General features: G+C 62.2%; 1 protein-coding gene across 2 annotated transcripts in view; it reads right to left on the reverse strand.

The window, feature by feature from the left end:
• The window catches only part of CASKIN1 (CASK interacting protein 1), an 11,743-nt gene extending 2,333 nt beyond the window's left edge, over positions 1 to 9,410 (reverse strand). The window contains exons 1-18 of one of the 2 annotated variants that reach the window (XM_024759567.1): positions 9,365 to 9,410; positions 9,160 to 9,257; positions 8,809 to 8,954; positions 8,623 to 8,718; positions 8,373 to 8,503; positions 7,803 to 7,911; positions 7,613 to 7,721; positions 7,428 to 7,522; positions 7,145 to 7,262; positions 6,037 to 6,138; positions 5,838 to 5,932; positions 5,677 to 5,761; positions 5,502 to 5,593; positions 4,597 to 4,707; positions 4,415 to 4,516; positions 2,861 to 2,999; positions 737 to 2,782; positions 1 to 87 (exon numbers count right to left, since the gene is read on the reverse strand). The exon at positions 1 to 87 is cut by the window's left edge and continues 178 nt beyond it. In XM_024759567.1, coding sequence (XP_024615335.1) covers positions 1 to 87; positions 737 to 2,782; positions 2,861 to 2,999; positions 4,415 to 4,516; positions 4,597 to 4,707; positions 5,502 to 5,593; positions 5,677 to 5,761; positions 5,838 to 5,932; positions 6,037 to 6,138; positions 7,145 to 7,262; positions 7,428 to 7,522; positions 7,613 to 7,721; positions 7,803 to 7,911; positions 8,373 to 8,503; positions 8,623 to 8,718; positions 8,809 to 8,952 — 3,661 coding nt within the window. In that variant the 5' untranslated portion in view covers positions 8,953 to 8,954; positions 9,160 to 9,257; positions 9,365 to 9,410. The remainder of the gene's footprint in view (positions 88 to 736; positions 2,783 to 2,860; positions 3,000 to 4,414; positions 4,517 to 4,596; positions 4,708 to 5,501; positions 5,594 to 5,676; positions 5,762 to 5,837; positions 5,933 to 6,036; positions 6,139 to 7,144; positions 7,263 to 7,427; positions 7,523 to 7,612; positions 7,722 to 7,802; positions 7,912 to 8,372; positions 8,504 to 8,622; positions 8,719 to 8,808; positions 8,955 to 9,159; positions 9,258 to 9,364) is intronic. The other variant, XM_024759568.1, reaches the window with a different exon arrangement.
• Positions 9,411 to 15,343: the final 5,933 nt, after the last annotated feature.

Here is a 15,343-nt window from a genome sequence, read left to right on the forward strand (position 1 = left end):
CCGCTGCCTTGGCCGGCTTGGGCGCCGTGGGCGGTGGTGGTGGCTTGGGAGACACGGGCGGCGGCGTGCCGTGGGCACGCTTCACCTCTGCGGGGAAGAGGAGAGTCGCACCGGGGTGGGAGGTCAGCGCGGCGCGCGCGCTGCCCATCCCGGCATAAGCCCTGCCCAAGCGCCCTGCCTCGAACCCGGGATTAGAGATAACGCCCTTTGCACTGCCCCCGGCCTCCCTGAGGCTGCCAGGGGGCGCGCTTCCCTGTGCAGGCCTGCTTGGGTCACTGCATCCAAACCCCGCCTGGTCCGCCCCCCACCTCCATTCCCCTCCAGGCGTGGCCTGTTTCAGACACCGGCCCTTCCGTTGCTTGAATGCCACAGGGCCTTTGCACCTCTGATCCTTCTGCCTGGAAGCCTCTCCCCTCCCTCCTGTGCTTGGGTCATTTTACAGCCAGGTAAGAATCCTCCCTTAGCCTTCCAGCATCGTGGGCCTGTCCTCCTTCCACAGGTGCTGCTATTCATGGGTTTCTGTGTCTCCTTCGCTGAGGAATGTAAGGATCATCCACCCTTGTCTCAGCTCTCATTGGTGAAGTGGTCCAGTGGGTGGATGGACGAGAGGGTCTGAGGATACTTTCCCACCCCACTCCACCTGGCCTTCATCAAATCCAAGAAGTGGAAAACCCCTCAGACCATGGCATGGGGAGCTGGAGGAGGGCCCTTCCCCAGCTGGCTCCCTGCAACCTACCTGGGCTGCCAGGACCTGGCAGTGGCACCTTCTTGGAGGCAGGTGTGGGTGAGCCCTGGATCTTGGGCACGGGCTGAGCCAGAATGGGCTTGGGAGAGACAGGTGGCTTGGCCGGCTTCCGGGCATCACTGTCTGGCGGGGGCAGCGGGGGCAGGTGCAACAGGTCAGAGGGCGGGGGCTCAGCGGGTGGCGGTGGTGGGGGCAGCTCTGGGGGCCCAGCCTGCTCAGAGGCCGGACGGCGGCGCACAGTGCCTGTTCCATTCTGGTACACGGACAGCAGTGGTAGGGGAGGCTCGGGACCTGCCTCCCTCTCCTTGGCCTTGGGCCGGCGCTTGACCGTGTCAGACTCAGTGAGGATGAACTTGACATTCTCCTGCTGGCTCTGCTTGGCTCGGATGCGCCTCTTGAGCGTGGCACTGGCCTCCACCCTGGCCAGTGGTGGGCCCTCCACACCCGCTTCACCCTTGGCTGGACCTCGAGGCCGCTGCCGGGTAGCGCCATCTTCCACAAAGTGGCCGTGATCTGCAGGCCCCCCTGGCTCTCCCGGACCCCGGCGAGCAGTGGCCAGAAGTCCTGTGACAGGCCCACTCAGTGTGCGGCGCCGGTTCACCACCTCGCCGTCAGGCCCAATGGCCTCCTTGTGCTTCACCGAGGACAACACCGTTGCCACCCGGCCTGGCTCTGGGCTGGCAGGGCAAAGCATGGGGTGGCCCTCAGGGGGCCTGCGGGCTGCCCGGCCCCCACCCCCAATGGATGACAGCTCAAGCATGGCTGCAATGCTCTTCACGCTGCCAGCGCTTCCTGTGTCCACACTGCCAGCCAGGTCACTAGCCCGTCGGCGCTGTGCCCGGACCCCCAGCCGGCCGTCCTCAGCCCCAGCCACCTCAGTCTCCGCATCTGGCACTGACTCATCAGCCAGGTTGGCACTGGCCATGGATGAGCTGGAGCGCTTGGGCGGGGGTGGGGGGGGGCCCTTCTTTCGCGGCCGCACAGCGAACGACTGGCTGCGGTTGACGTTCTTGTCAGCGCCAGCAGGTGCCCGCACCGAGTGGCTGCGGCCCACGCGCCGCTGGACTGTGGCGTAGGGCCCCGCTGTGGCAGGCACCAGCAGCTCGTCCCGCTCCGGCTCGCTGTCAGACGCCGCATAGCGATTCAGGCTGTGGGCGCGCTTCTTGGGCCGCCCTGACTCCATGTCGGCCTCAGGGGGCAGGCACAGCGTGGGCACAGGCGCGGGCACGGCCGCAGGCGCAGGCCCCGGAGCAGCCGGCCCTGCCTCGCTCTCCACAGGTTGGGGCAGCACGTAGGCAAAGCCACGGTGTGTGGGTGACTGAGGCAGCGAGCGAGGTGACATGGGTCGCTCCATTGGTGGCAGCAGCTGTGGGGTGGGCTTCACCTTGGCTGTGGCTGGGGCTGGGCCATGAGGCCCCCCCAGGGCTTGCGGGGAGCCTGGCCGGGCTTTTGTGGGAGTCTGGGGGGGCGTGAAGTGGCTGGTACCTGGTGGAAGGACCTGCCGCGGCTTGCCAGGCACTGGGGGCACACTGGCCCGCTTGACGCTGTGGCCGTGGCGGCTGGGCCGGGCCTCCTTGGGGGGGGTACCCGGGGCCGGCCCCTCCTCCAGCAGGTACTCCTGGCTTCGTGACATGGGGCTGCCAGGCCCTGGGGGCCCGTCGCCCAGCAGCTCCTGAGAACTGCTCATGTGCCGTGCCCGCCCACCCAGGCGGGGCTCCTGCCGCATGGAGGCCCTTGGGGTGGGCGGCAGGTGGTTGGAGGGCTTCTCAGTAGGGGCAGCGGCAGCGGCAGCCCCTTCAGCCGGGCCCGTCAGGGCAGCCTGCAGCTCACCGCTGAGCTCACTGTCCTGGAAGGTGGTCATCTTAGGAGACTGGCAGTCAGCCGGGGCAGGCTCGGGTGGGGGTGGCGACTCGATGGCCATCACTTCAAGTGACTGTGGTACCTTCCGGCGCAGGGGTCCCCCCTCATACTTGGCGTACTCTGCCTTCTGCAGCTCTGCCAGTTTCCTCACTGCCAGCATCAACTTCTTCTGGTGTCCTGAGTGGGGCGGGGGGCAGGTCAGGCCAGGGAGGGGGGCGGGGACCAGGAGGCAGTGGGGGTGGGGTGGGGCCTCACCCAGCTTGGTGATGCCGATCTCCTGCAGGTCTTCCCAGGTGATGTCGGTGATGAAGTCGATGTTCTCGTAGCCGTTGTCCACCAGCACCTTGTAGTACTGAGCCAGGCCAATCATTGACAGCCACATGGCCAGGTTAGCCTACGGAGCAGGGGACACAGAGGGCAGCCCGAGCTGGCTGCCCACACCCTGCCTATTACTCAGAGCTGTCAGAGGAGAGGGCACCGGGCCAGCCTGGCACAGAGAGACGGAAGGACAAACAGACAGGCCCAAGGCGTCAGCTTTGGAGACAGTGCAGCCTTGACAGGAACCCAAGGCCAGCTTACACACACTTGCGAACATATGCAAACACACACAGAGGGGCGACTCTCTCCTCAGGATACCCTTTGGGGGAGGGGGAAGAATGCGCTTCTGGCGGAAGAATGCGCTTCCTCACCTGCCCAGGCAGCCATGGGGACAGCATCCACATGGACACACCACACACGTCATGGACACAGACACACAGCACCACCGACCAGATACGTGTATACACACACCCTGCATCCCAGCCATCCACGGGCACTGACACCCCTCTGAGTCACGCTCACGCTCTCTCACCACTTCCCCACCAGCATCAGGCACATGTCACACAGCCTCGTCACACGCCTGGCAAGTATCTGTGATGGTCTTCACCCAGAACCACCGGTGGCTCCCTGAATGGCATTCACCCGTCCACACTCCCAGCTGGATGTCACTCATGCACCAACACAGGACACTCGGTCACCTCCTTGGGTACACAAGCAAAGTGAAGCCCCTGGGACCCGGACGTGCTGGCTGGGAGGACCCCTGAGCCGCTGACTGAGTGGGGTGAGGCAGAGTGGATGAGCACAAACCCACCTGTCACCAACCGACAGCCCTGGGGCTCTCGGCGGCCATGGCATCTCCCTCACAGACGGGTGGGAGCCCAAAGCACAGCGCAAGGCCCAGAGAGGCAGCATGGATGTGACAGGCCCCGGGCCCATCTTCTCCCAGCCCAGAGCCTGTCCCACCACAGAGTGCCTGTTCGTGACAGCACGGGCTGCGGCTGGTGTGGCTGTCAGCCAGTGTGTGCAGTCACCAGTGGGCGCCTTGAATGTATTTAGCACACGCGTGCTGGGTACCCGAAGCACGCACAAGCGTCTTCCCCATACATGTGCCTGGGTGTGTGCAAGCACGTCCCATCCCCATGGCCCCCTGCAGTGTCTGGGTGGGCGTGTGATGGGCAGTGCTATGGTGTGCCGGGTGGCTCCGGTGTCCCTGTGTGGCTGCCTGAGTGTGGAACACACAGTGGAGATGGGGACTCTCCAGGCTTCAGGCTCCCCTTGCCCTGACAGCCCTCAGAGGTGGTCACCACCGTCCCTGCCCCTGCCCCAGGGAGGCGGGCCCCAGTGCCCCTGACGGACAAACAGAGGTCATCCTCTGCTCTCCTCTCTCTGGACTCCCCGGAGGGCAGGGGTGGGCTGTAGCCAGGGAGGCAGGCTGTCTGTCTGTCTGTTTGCCCAACCTGGGACTGGCCACTGGGGTGCAGGGGGCCTTACGGGTTTGTGCTCAGGCAGCCAGTCGGGGATGCTCAGGCCGCTGATCTCTGCAGTGATCTTCTTCCGGTGGCCTGGCTTGGTGACCCCGATGGCCGTGAGGTCCTAGGTGGAGGAGAGGCCCATTAGCAGAGGCTGGGGGCCCATCTCTGGGTCAGCTGGTAGATAGCCTTCGGGCAGCTCACCTCAGGGGTCATGCGGCTGATGGTGGGCAGGTCATAGCCGGCACTGATGAAGTTGGGGGCGTAGAGCTGCAGCTGGAACGTGGCAAGCCACTGGCTGACAGCCTCGGCGCCCTGGAAGACACAAGGCACCCGCTACAGGCTTGCCCGCCTGCTCCCCCGCCAGGCATGCACCCCAGCCACCGCGGCGCCTCCTTCTCTGCTCAGCTGAAGACCACGCAGTGCAATCTGCTGTCCGCTGGGCCGTCTGCAGCCAGGCCCCGGCAGCCTGGCCCGGGTGCTCCTCCTCGTTCTGTGGTCCTGGGTGCCGCTGTCTTGAGCACTGTCCAGCACCTCGGCCTCCTTCTGTGATCTCCACCAGGAGGGTCCAGCTGCTGTCCACATCACAGGCCTCCCTGACCGTCCCCCCCATTCCTGGACCAGAGACACCCTGCAGTGTGGCCCCGTGTGAGGGGCTCTGGGAATGGGGCCTCAGGCGGGGCAATTTAGTGCTTCCCCTCTACACCCCGGAAGGTGGGCTCTACCCAGAGGAATGCAGGAGGACTCAGCCAGCAGCTCATGCCCGCCCTACCACGCAGGTGCATGCACACAGGACTTGTCTCACCCACATACACGCCTTGGCTTGACTCACATCCATGCCATTCCACACACACACACACACGTGCACATGTGCCCGCATCACAATCACACCAGCCAAACACGCCCCCACTCACCTCACACCCGTGTCACACTTCCTAGACACACTAGCTTACACGCACAGCGTGTACAAGAGACAACAGCTACACACACAGACTGACAGACCAACAGAAGGACGGACCCGGCCTGTCAAGGGCCCTGGCCGTGCTGTGGCCAAGCCAGGCAGGCTGCCCTGGGTGCCCCCCCACCTGCAGCCGGCCCAGGCCTTGTACCTTGCCCTCCGATGCTGTCTCCAGCTTTTTGGATGGCTGCTCCCCATAGACCTGCCCGGCATGGGTCACTGGAGTCTGGGACCGGGTGGCACCTGGGGACGAGAGAGTATGGTGGGGCAATGGCTGCCTGTGGGCCACCTCCCGGCCAGGCCAGCAGTGCTGTCCTTGCTCTTACCTGAAGAGCCCTCCGGAGGCTTGACAGGGCTGTCCCCGGGGCTGGAGTCGGAGACAGACTTCTGGGAGAGCACCGTGGCCAGGAGCTGCAACCCAGACAGGCTGGCTGGCCAGTGCTGCTCTAGACACAGGCCATCCCGGTCCTGCCACCAACCCACCTACCTTGACCCCTTCAGAGCCTGCGTGCAGGGTGTGGCCCCCGCTGCTCCGGCCACTGCCACTGGCCACGCTGCTCAAGCTGCCACTGCGGTCCCCGCCTGCCAGCAGGAGGGAGCAGCATCAGCTAGTGCCAGCCCTGCAGAGCCCAGGTGCTGCCTTGCAGAAGTGCCACCACCACCACCCTCCAGAGGCCCCCACCTACCTGCAAATGGCTTCCTCAGCACCCAGATCTCCTCGGGGGGTGCAGAGGGCCCTGCTGAGCTGCATCCCTGGGGTGGGCTTGGTTCGGCACCTGCTCGGGAACCTGCTGGCCAAGCACAGTCTCCCTGAATCCTGGACTGGCCCAGGCCTGGGGCATTCCCTGGCCTGGCCCCCAAGTCTGCGCAGAGCAGAGGCTGGACACACACGTGCCTGGGGGGTCAGTACAGCCTCCTCCTGCCCTGTGTTCAAGGAGCTGAGCGACCCTCAGAAGGCCCTTCCCAACCTTGGACATTTGAAAGCAGGAGAGCATGGTAGAGAGGGGCGCAGGCCAGGCTATCCTGTGGTCCTGTAGGTGGGAGTAGGGAATTGCAGGAGAGTGCAAACCCCTCTGTGCCTGGGGAGCAGGGGGAGGGAGGAGGCCCCCAGGAGCCTGGGTCCAGGCTCCTCACCCCAGGGAACTAGATGACCTTGGGTGGATTGGCCACACCTCCTAACTGGCCCCCCTCTGCCCTCTCACCCGGCCTGTCAATCTCCATATCCTCTCTGTGGGGTAAACCAATCACACCAGTCCACCATCTGAAGCCATTCCATGGCCCTATGGCCTCATCCTGCGCCCCCTCCTTCTCTGTCACCAAGTCAGCCACACTGGGCTCCTTTGGACCCTTACACAGTCACACTCTGTCCTGCTTCAGTGCCTTTGCATGTGTGGTTCCTGCTGCCTGGAATGCTCTGCCTGTAGCCAGCCCCTCCCACTTCTCAGGGCCTTCTCTGTCCGCACTTGTCTAAAGTGGGTCTCCATCTGCAAGCTCTGTGTCACTGGTTGGTACGTTTCCTTCCACATTTATTTTACTGTTCCCTTCCCTCCCTCCCCGAGGGCAAGCTCCTTGGGAGCAAGAATGACGTCCATCTATTCCTAGTGCCTGGCATGCAATGTCTGTTGAATACATGAAGGAGTGGGTCTGGGGACGCTGATGAGGAGACAGCTGGCAAGACACACTCTGGACCCCACACCTAGCAATGACTACAGCTGACAATCCTTGCCCTACCACCCAAAACGCCGTGCACCTGCTTCCTTCTGGCCCGCGAGCCCATCCCCGGGTGGGACTTGCCTGCTCGCTTGACGATGGCCTCGCCCAGGGAGGAAGGGAAGTAGCCCACACGGTCATTGCCTGTCCTGTTGTCATGGATACAGCCCTTCCACCGGCCGTCTGGATGCTGCTCGAGGACCTGGTCAGATATGGTGCGAGGAGCACGCTCAGGGAGACACCCCTCCATGTCAAGTGGGTAGGTGGCCTTGGCCTCCTGCTCATACCCCCCAGTTGCTGCCAGGTGTTGCGGGGAGCATCCCAGGTCCCATTCATCCCTGTTCCAGCAGCCCCAGGCCATCCTTACTGTGATAATGTCCCCGGCTTTCACGTTGAGGCTGGTCAGGTCGTAATTGTTGCAATAATCCTTGGTTGCCCGGACCTGCAGGGCTGCCGAGGCCTCTGGGGACACAGGAGGTGGCAGACCCCCCAGTCCTGTGAGCCGGCCTGGCCCAGGCCCCAGCCCTGCCCCCCTGCCCCGCCTGGGCCCACCTCGCAGCAGCTGCTTGATCTCCTTGCTGGCCTGGGAGGTGGTGAATTGGTGCACGATGTCCAGGGCTGTCTGGCTGTAAGTGTTCCTCACGTGGGCATTGATCCCGTTCTGTATGTGCCAGAGGGTGAGGACTCTCAGGAGCCCCCTACACCCCCACCTGACCCCAGCTCCCTCTGGCCCCTAACTCACATCGAGCAGCAGCCGAACCACTTCCGTCTTCCCACAGAGTGCGGCCTCGTGCAGGGCCGTGCCGGACTTGGTCTGGCGGTTAATGTCAATGCCAGCTTGGAGGAGGAGTCTGACAGGGAGGTAGGAGGAGCAGGCAGGGCCCTGCACAGAGAGCCCTCTGCCCCAGCACCCCCAAGCCGGGTTCCAGTTCCTGGGGGCTGAGGATGAGCTAACCCTGTCCCACATCCCCGACAACCCCTCCCTGTGTTAACCCTTCACACTCTTATCTCGTCTCATCCTAGTGTAGGCAGTGCTGCGATGCCCACTTTAAGGATGAGGAAACTGAGGCTCAGAGAAGTTAAGAGTCTCCTCAAGGTCACCCAGCAAGTGGCACAGGCTGTGGGGCTATAGAAGACCACTCCCCACCCCACTCCAGTACATCCTTTATGTGGGCGGCTTGAGGCATCCTTCGTATCCAGAGACCTCACCACATCCCCACGGCTCCCTGGCTGCTCCTGTCTTATTGCCAAGCCAGAAGCAGGAACCCCAAGGCTGGGTGCCCCTTACCCCGCCCCCTCCCCATGGCCATACCTGATGATGTCGATGTGGCCGTTCTTGGCTGCCAGGTGCAGGGGGCTGGTGCCATTGGGGTTGGTTGTGTCCCCTGGCCGGGGCTCTAGCAAGGCCGCACACATGTTGCTGCTCAGGAGCAGCTGGACCACCTGGAAGGAGGGGTCAGAGTAGGGGGGCCCAGGAATGGGGTGGGGAGCTGCAGTTTGTCTCCCACTCCCACCCCAGGAGAAGAAGTTGGAGTCCCACTCAGCTCCCTGGGGAGACTTACCCCAACGCGGCCGAACTCACAGGCAAGGTCCAGGGGCGTCTTCCCCGAGTTGTCCACCATGCACGGGTTGGACTGGTGCTGGAGCAGCATCTCAGACTGCAGGGACCACAGGGTGTGGTCAGGCCCAATGCATCCGTCGGGCTCATTCTGCCCCAGGCACCCTGTCACCCTTGAGGTGGTCCTTACCACGTCGTAGTGACCATGCTGGGCCGCCAAGTGCAGGGGGATGTGGCCCTCATCAGATGGGACATTCACCGCTGAGCCCGCCTTCAGCACCAGCTTCATGGGCTCCTTCCGGCCCTGCCAGGCTGCATAGTGTAGTGGCCGCATGCCTGGGGGCAAGGGGGCGGTTGGGAGCTAGCCCCTGACCCTGAACCCAACCCTGACTTCTAGGACGCTGATCCCATGAGAACCTGCCTCAACCCAGACCAAGACCCGGGGCTGAGACCTCAGTTGAGGGGCCATCCTGGCCTCCAGGGACCCCAATTTTGATCTTGACCCCCTGCCTCTGGCTCTGAGGTCCCTGACAGGCCTTGCCTTTGTTGTCCTTGATGTCCACAGCAGCCTGGGCCTCCAGCAGCAGGGTGATCAATTCCGTGTTGCCATTCAGGGCTGCGTGGTGCAGGGCAGAAAAGCTGGGACAGGTGACAGACATGTATGGGCAAGGAGCCGGGCAACCTGCCTTCCCCAGGAGTCCTTGACCCCCATACCAGACTGACATCTCCCCGGGCTGAGAACTCACCCATCTGGGTCTTGGAAATTGACATTGATCTTCTTGGTGGAGCCCAGGAGCTCTGGGGTGGGAAGGAGACATGGTGAGGGGGGCTCCGTCCAGCCCCTACTGAGGCCTACCTGGGTCCCAGCCCCCTCTAGACAGAGAGCAGGCAGAGAGCGGCTGGCTAGCTCCCTGGCAGGCTCAGAGCCAAAGCTATCTAGGTCTTTAGTCTAGAAACGTTCATTCATTCAACCCTGTTTCCAGCACTCAGCATCAGGTACCAGCTTTTGGCCCTTGGTTTCCCACTGAACTAAGACGTTGGGAGGTTCATAGGCCCTGTCCCTGTCTGGGAACAGAAGCCAGGGCTGTACACCCACACAGGCGCACACATGTGCACATGAACCCCCCTCCCTTGAGACGCTGGCTGAGCACCTGCCAATGGTGGGAGGGAGAGAGCCAGCCCAATCTGTCTCTCAGAAGGACCCAGATGGGGCCGGGGGTGGCCCAGGAAGGCTGGAACACCCGGAAATGGGGGTATCTCTGGGGAAGATCTGCATTTCCAGGGTTCAGCCTCCCCCAACTCCCAGCCCCGGGCCTGGCCTGTGTAGATGAGCCCCATTTGGCAGGGCAGGATGGGGAGGCAGGCAAGTGGGCCAGTGCCTCCAAGCAACCACATTACAATGGCCCCCTCATCTATGGGGGCATGCACAGGCCCTAGGGTCAGCCCGCCTGAAGCCCAAGGGGCTCCAGCCCTCCCTTGGGGGTCCCAGTCTCCTCCCGGGGCGTCCCCAGTCCTGGCCTCCACCAGCCGCCTGCCAGAGGAGGGGAGCCCACCGATGCCCTCCCCGTGGGCTCAGGTCCAGCCGGACTCGGGCCAATCCCCTGCCTGTCTGGGCCACGGTTACATAAACCATTTGTGGGTCAGTCACTCTGTGAGGGAGGGGCTGGCAGGACAGAAGCCCCTTTGTCCAGGCTCAGGACAGGGATGGGGGCAGGGGGCTGAGGGAGTCAAGTCACAGAGGGGCTGCTGCAGGGCCTGCTCTGTGACCCACAGCAGCCCCGGCTGCTCCGGCCTCAGTTCTCAGCTTTTGGATATAGGGTGTGGGTCCCCCAATGGCCCACAAAGTCAGACGGGCCTGAATTAAAATCCTCCCTCTGCCCCTTACTAGCCCTGAGGCCTTGGCTGTGAGCTCGAAGGGTCTAACAGGGCCAGCCTCACAGGCCTAAGGGCGCCTCCAGACAACACATGAAGGGTCTGACACAGAGTCAGCTCAGCACGTGGCAGTTCCTAATACTAGCCCTATAGGAATCCCACCCCACCCTCCCCAGTGAGGGGCTTCTCCGGTGAAGAGCCGAAGAGCTGAGGCTCCAGGACAAGAGGCATCTCCACTCCCCTGCCCCTCCCCCCGCCTCAGACACTTGGCTGATGCTAACGGCTGTCTAAGTTAGCAGCAGTGCCACCCCTCCTTCCCCGTGGTGGTCCAGGGCAAAACCTTGGAGGCAGCCCTGGGTCCTTTCTTGAGCCCTTATAACTTCTCCATCGGTCAATCCTGTTGGCTCTACTTTCAAGACACTTTCAAAGCACACCTGGAATCCTACCCTTTCTCACCAGCACCATCATCACCACCCTGGGCCAGGCCAGCATCCCTCGAAGGACCACTGCCATCACCTCCCCCTGGCATCCCCATTTCCACCCTGCCCCCTCCAGTCCATCCTCCATACCCACTGAGGTCAGGGGGACCCTGTTAGAACATGGGTCCGGTCCCATTGCTCCTGTCTCAATGGGGTTGGAGGCCAAAGCCGGACAATAGCCCTGTATGATGCAGCCCTCCTTTCACTTCGACTTCCTCCTCACCCCTGTTCCAGCCACCTGAGCCTCCTTGATGGCACTCCAACACACCTGTCTCCCCTGCCACAGGGCCTTTGCACATGCTCTGTGTGTGTGTGTGTGTGTGAGCCATTCTTCCCTCAATTATTCCCATTATTCCCTCTTCATGTCCTTCAGGTCTCTATCCAAGACCTGCTTGTCAAAGCCTCCTCCCCCATCTAAAATGGTAATCCTCTGGGAGTTTCCTGGTGGTCCAGTGGTTAGGACTCGGCACTTTCACTGCCATGGCCCAGGTTCAGTCCCTGGTTGGGGAACTAAGATCCTGCAAGCTGTGCGGTGTGGCCAAAAAATAAATAATAAATAATAAAGAAAATGGTAATCCCCTTCCCATCGCGTGTCTGTTGTATTTTTCTCTTTAGCCCTCATACTACCATTTATCTTGTTTATTGTCCATCTCCATCACTAAATTACAGGCTCCAAGATGACAATGGTTTTTATCTATTTTGCTCACTGCCGTATCCTTGCTGGCTAAAACACTACCAGGTGCACACACAGTGCTCAGTAACTGGTGACTGAACTGTACCCTAATCCCACACACTTTGTCCACCTGCCAGAGCCGGCTTCAAGTGTGTCACCTGTGCAACCACTCAGAAGAGCCCCACACCTGGCTGGATGCTCTGCTGTCGCAAGATTGTTATTTTGTTTGTTTTGGGGTTTTTTTTTTGGCCCCATCTTGTGGCATGCGGAACTTCCCTGACCAGGGATTGAACCCGCGCCCTCTGCAGTGGAAGCGTGGAGTCTTAACCACTGGACTACCAGGGAAGGCCTATTATTTTTTTGGACAAGTCACCCCCCCACCATTTTCATTTTGCGCTGAGCTCTGTGGATTATGCGGCCGGGCCTGCCACGGTCCCTTGTCGTGAAGCTGAAGGGAGCCCAGGCATCGCTGTCCCCAAGCACCCCTGCCTTGCGCAAGCCCACCCTCAGCACATTCCCCTACCAAAAGGCTCTGCCCCCCAACTCTAATGTCTGCTGCCCCCCACCCTTCTTAGTTCCCATGTAGCCAGTTCTCAGCTTCTCCCCACAAGACTTCCCAGGCCAGCTCGCTCTCCTCCCTCCCGCAGCCAGGGTGCCCAGGCAGCTACGGAGCCAGGTGCTCTGAGTGGCGCCCGAGGCCAGGCCCACCTGCTTGCCCAGTCACCACTGCAGGTGCTGAAATCTCAGAGGGGCTGGAGGTTGAGGCCCAGGAAGTGACACAGACACCAGTGGGGAGAGGGTGTCTCCATCCAGAAGGGGATCACTCCCCACAAGAGAAGGAGCATCTTGCTAAGGTCATCTTCCCCGCCCCCCTTCCGGCCACTGGTCTCTTCAAAGAGGAAAAGTGCTGGAATTGGATGAAAGGGGGCTTGAGGTCTTGAAGCACCCCCAATTCCCATGGGGACACTGGACACCCGGGAAGGTCCCAGAACTGCAGCCTGCCTGGGGCTGGGGGGCTGCACCTCATGGAGACAGGTGCCCTGAATGAAGCTGGAGCAGAGCACGGCTTCAGGGGCCTGGGTAGGTGGGAGAGAGGAGGGAAAGTGGGGATAAGCTGAAGGCCCCAGGAGCCCCTTTCCCTTTTCCACAAGGGCACTAAGTCCTACAGATTGCCATCAGTCATAGCGCATATGCCTTGCCCCTGACCGCCCCCATGACTTGGGCTCTCCGGTCTCCTATCTCCCCAGCCCTCTAACTGCTCGCCTGATACTACTCCTACCTTTGAAGTCACCTCCAAACTCCAGCTGCAGAGGCCCTGGGGGGAGCCCACCCCAGACCCTTTTCCACTCTACCCTTGTGGCCTCCCTCCACCCCTCTGCCAAGATGCTCCTCCAAACACGGAAGCCACCCACAAGCCACCTCCACAGAGCCACATCTGTCTCCTACAGGGACGTGGTCTTGGCCTCCTCTGCTCCCACCTCAGACTGGCTGAGCCCTGTGGCCTCCAGCATAGAAAGGCACCCTCTCAAATCCCCCAGGGCAGGCAGCTCTGAGCCAGACGCTGGAAGGGAACTCTTAGTGGGCCAAGGTGAGTGAGCACAGGAGCGCTGGCCGTAGTCTTCAGTGAAATGGAAGAAAGGGGAGGTTGGGCCCGAAGGAAGGGCAGGGTGTCTGCCCACACCCCAGAAGGCCAACCTCCACCCCAGTATTTTCTCTCCCTGGCAGTCTCTTCTTCACTTCAAGGATGATTGCTAAGGGTGACGGTGCCTGTGCCTGTAAGTGGAGGCTCCCTTCAGGCAGGATAGGGGTGCTGACAGAGCCTGGGGTGTCACTGGGGTGTGGGGTGAAGGGAAGGTGTCAGCACAGGGAGGAGACTGTGGAAACAAGAATCGTGGGAACACCTCTGGAGTTGGGGGCCGCAGGGAACACCGCTGGATGCCCCCTACCCCATGGCCCAAACTCCAGCTGTACTTTGCTGAATCAAAATACATCTTACTCCAAAGCAGGCCAGTGTTGCCATGACAACCGAGCTAATTCATGGAGGGATTTCTCCATCTGATTTATTATGCCCGCCCCTGTGAGTCAGAGAGCCCAGATTCGGGTGCCAGGGCAGGTGTCTCTCCTACCCGGAGACCAGGCCATGCAGGGTCAAATGCAGAGGTAGAGGTAAAGGTCCCCACACCTCCCCCAGATGGCCAGAGTAGAAGGGGGGAGGAGTCCCCAAATCTGATGCCCCCCACTTCCTTGGCGCACCGCCCTGGGCCGTCTAGGAAATGGCCACAGTTAGCACTTCCGGAGCACTTACTAAGTGCCTGGGCTTCATGCGTGTACTCGCTGTTCTTACAACAATGCTACGAGGCAGGGACCACAAACGTCCCCATCCTACAGATGAGGAGACTGAAGCCCAGAGACTGGAGATGCCTGTGCCCAAGGTCGATGGCCACTAGGTGGAAGACTTTGCCTTGCCTTCCACCTCTCAATCCCTGAGCCTGCTTTTGAGGCTCAGCTAAGGTTGCCTCTGCCTGAAAGCCCTCCCTTTCTGAACCCTGAGGCCCTGAAGCCAGCCCTAACTGGCAGACTATCCCTGGGCCTCCGCTGTGGAAGGCAGGGCCCACCTGTGTATGTGTTCTTGCGAGGCACAGATGTGCAGCTCTCTAATTGCACAGAGCAGATAGTAGCAGCCAGGCAGGGGCTGCAGTGGGAGGAGTCCTCCTGGGGCTCAAGGACCTACCCCCACCTGCCCCAGAGACTGTCTCAGTTCTCAGCATCTCCCCTGGAGAGATGGGAGGGTACCTCCCTGGCTTACATACAGTCCCAGGGGTTGGCATGGGGAGTCGGGGCACCCAGACCCCACCTGCTACCCAGCAGAGCCCTGCCCACGCCCGCACAGGTGCCCTGACACACTGACACGGCCATACGTGCGCAGTCACACACGCGGCTGGTCCACACGCCCATCCATCCATCTCCAGGGTCCCCGGGGGAGGCTCCAGGCTGAGCTGGGATGAGTGCTGGGATCAGGGCACCAAGCTTCCAACCATCCCCTGGGACCCCCACAGAACAAGCTCAGGATGGCCAGTGGGAGACCCCCTCCCCCCCCAGTCTCATTTTCCAGCAGGGAAGCCAGAGAGGACCAGGGTCTGCACCTGCCTCGAACTCAGCCTGCCCTGGGCTGGGCGACCTTGGGCCTCTGCTCCCCCTTCAGTAAATGGCCCCCAGCCGGCCATGCCTGGGCAGCCACACCCCCAGCATGGTCCTGCCACCCCCCCGTTCCTGCTAAGCATGTTATTAAACATGGGGCGGGGAGGGGGTCTGACAGAGACTGTCAGCCCTGTGGTCTCCCCTTACTGCAAGAGGCCCCTCCCTCTCTCCATGGCGTGGGGGGGGGGGAATCCGCCTCGCCCTTTAAAGGCCCAGAAGAGACCTCCAGCTGTCAGCCCGCAGCCCGGGAAGGGAGGGAACGGAGGCAGGAGAGAGGGATGCGAATGCCTGCGGCCTGGAAGGTGGGTGCCGCCAGGTGCCCGCTGGGGGGCTCAGGTGACGGCCTGGCACTCGATGCAGCCCCTCCTTCAGTGCTGGCAGCGGGGGGCGCAGACGGAGGGTCTGGGCGCTGCTGGCCCCGCCCCGCCCCCGGGGACCCGACAGCATCCCTCTCCCCGCCCTGCACCGGGCGGGGTGGGGGGCTCGGCGCTGGAGACGGCCCC

Source organism: Neophocaena asiaeorientalis, unplaced genomic scaffold (genome assembly GCF_003031525.2).
Source record: "Neophocaena asiaeorientalis asiaeorientalis breed wild unplaced genomic scaffold, Neophocaena_asiaeorientalis_V1.1 scaffold254, whole genome shotgun sequence".
NCBI classification, from domain to species: Eukaryota; Metazoa; Chordata; class Mammalia; order Artiodactyla; family Phocoenidae; genus Neophocaena; species Neophocaena asiaeorientalis.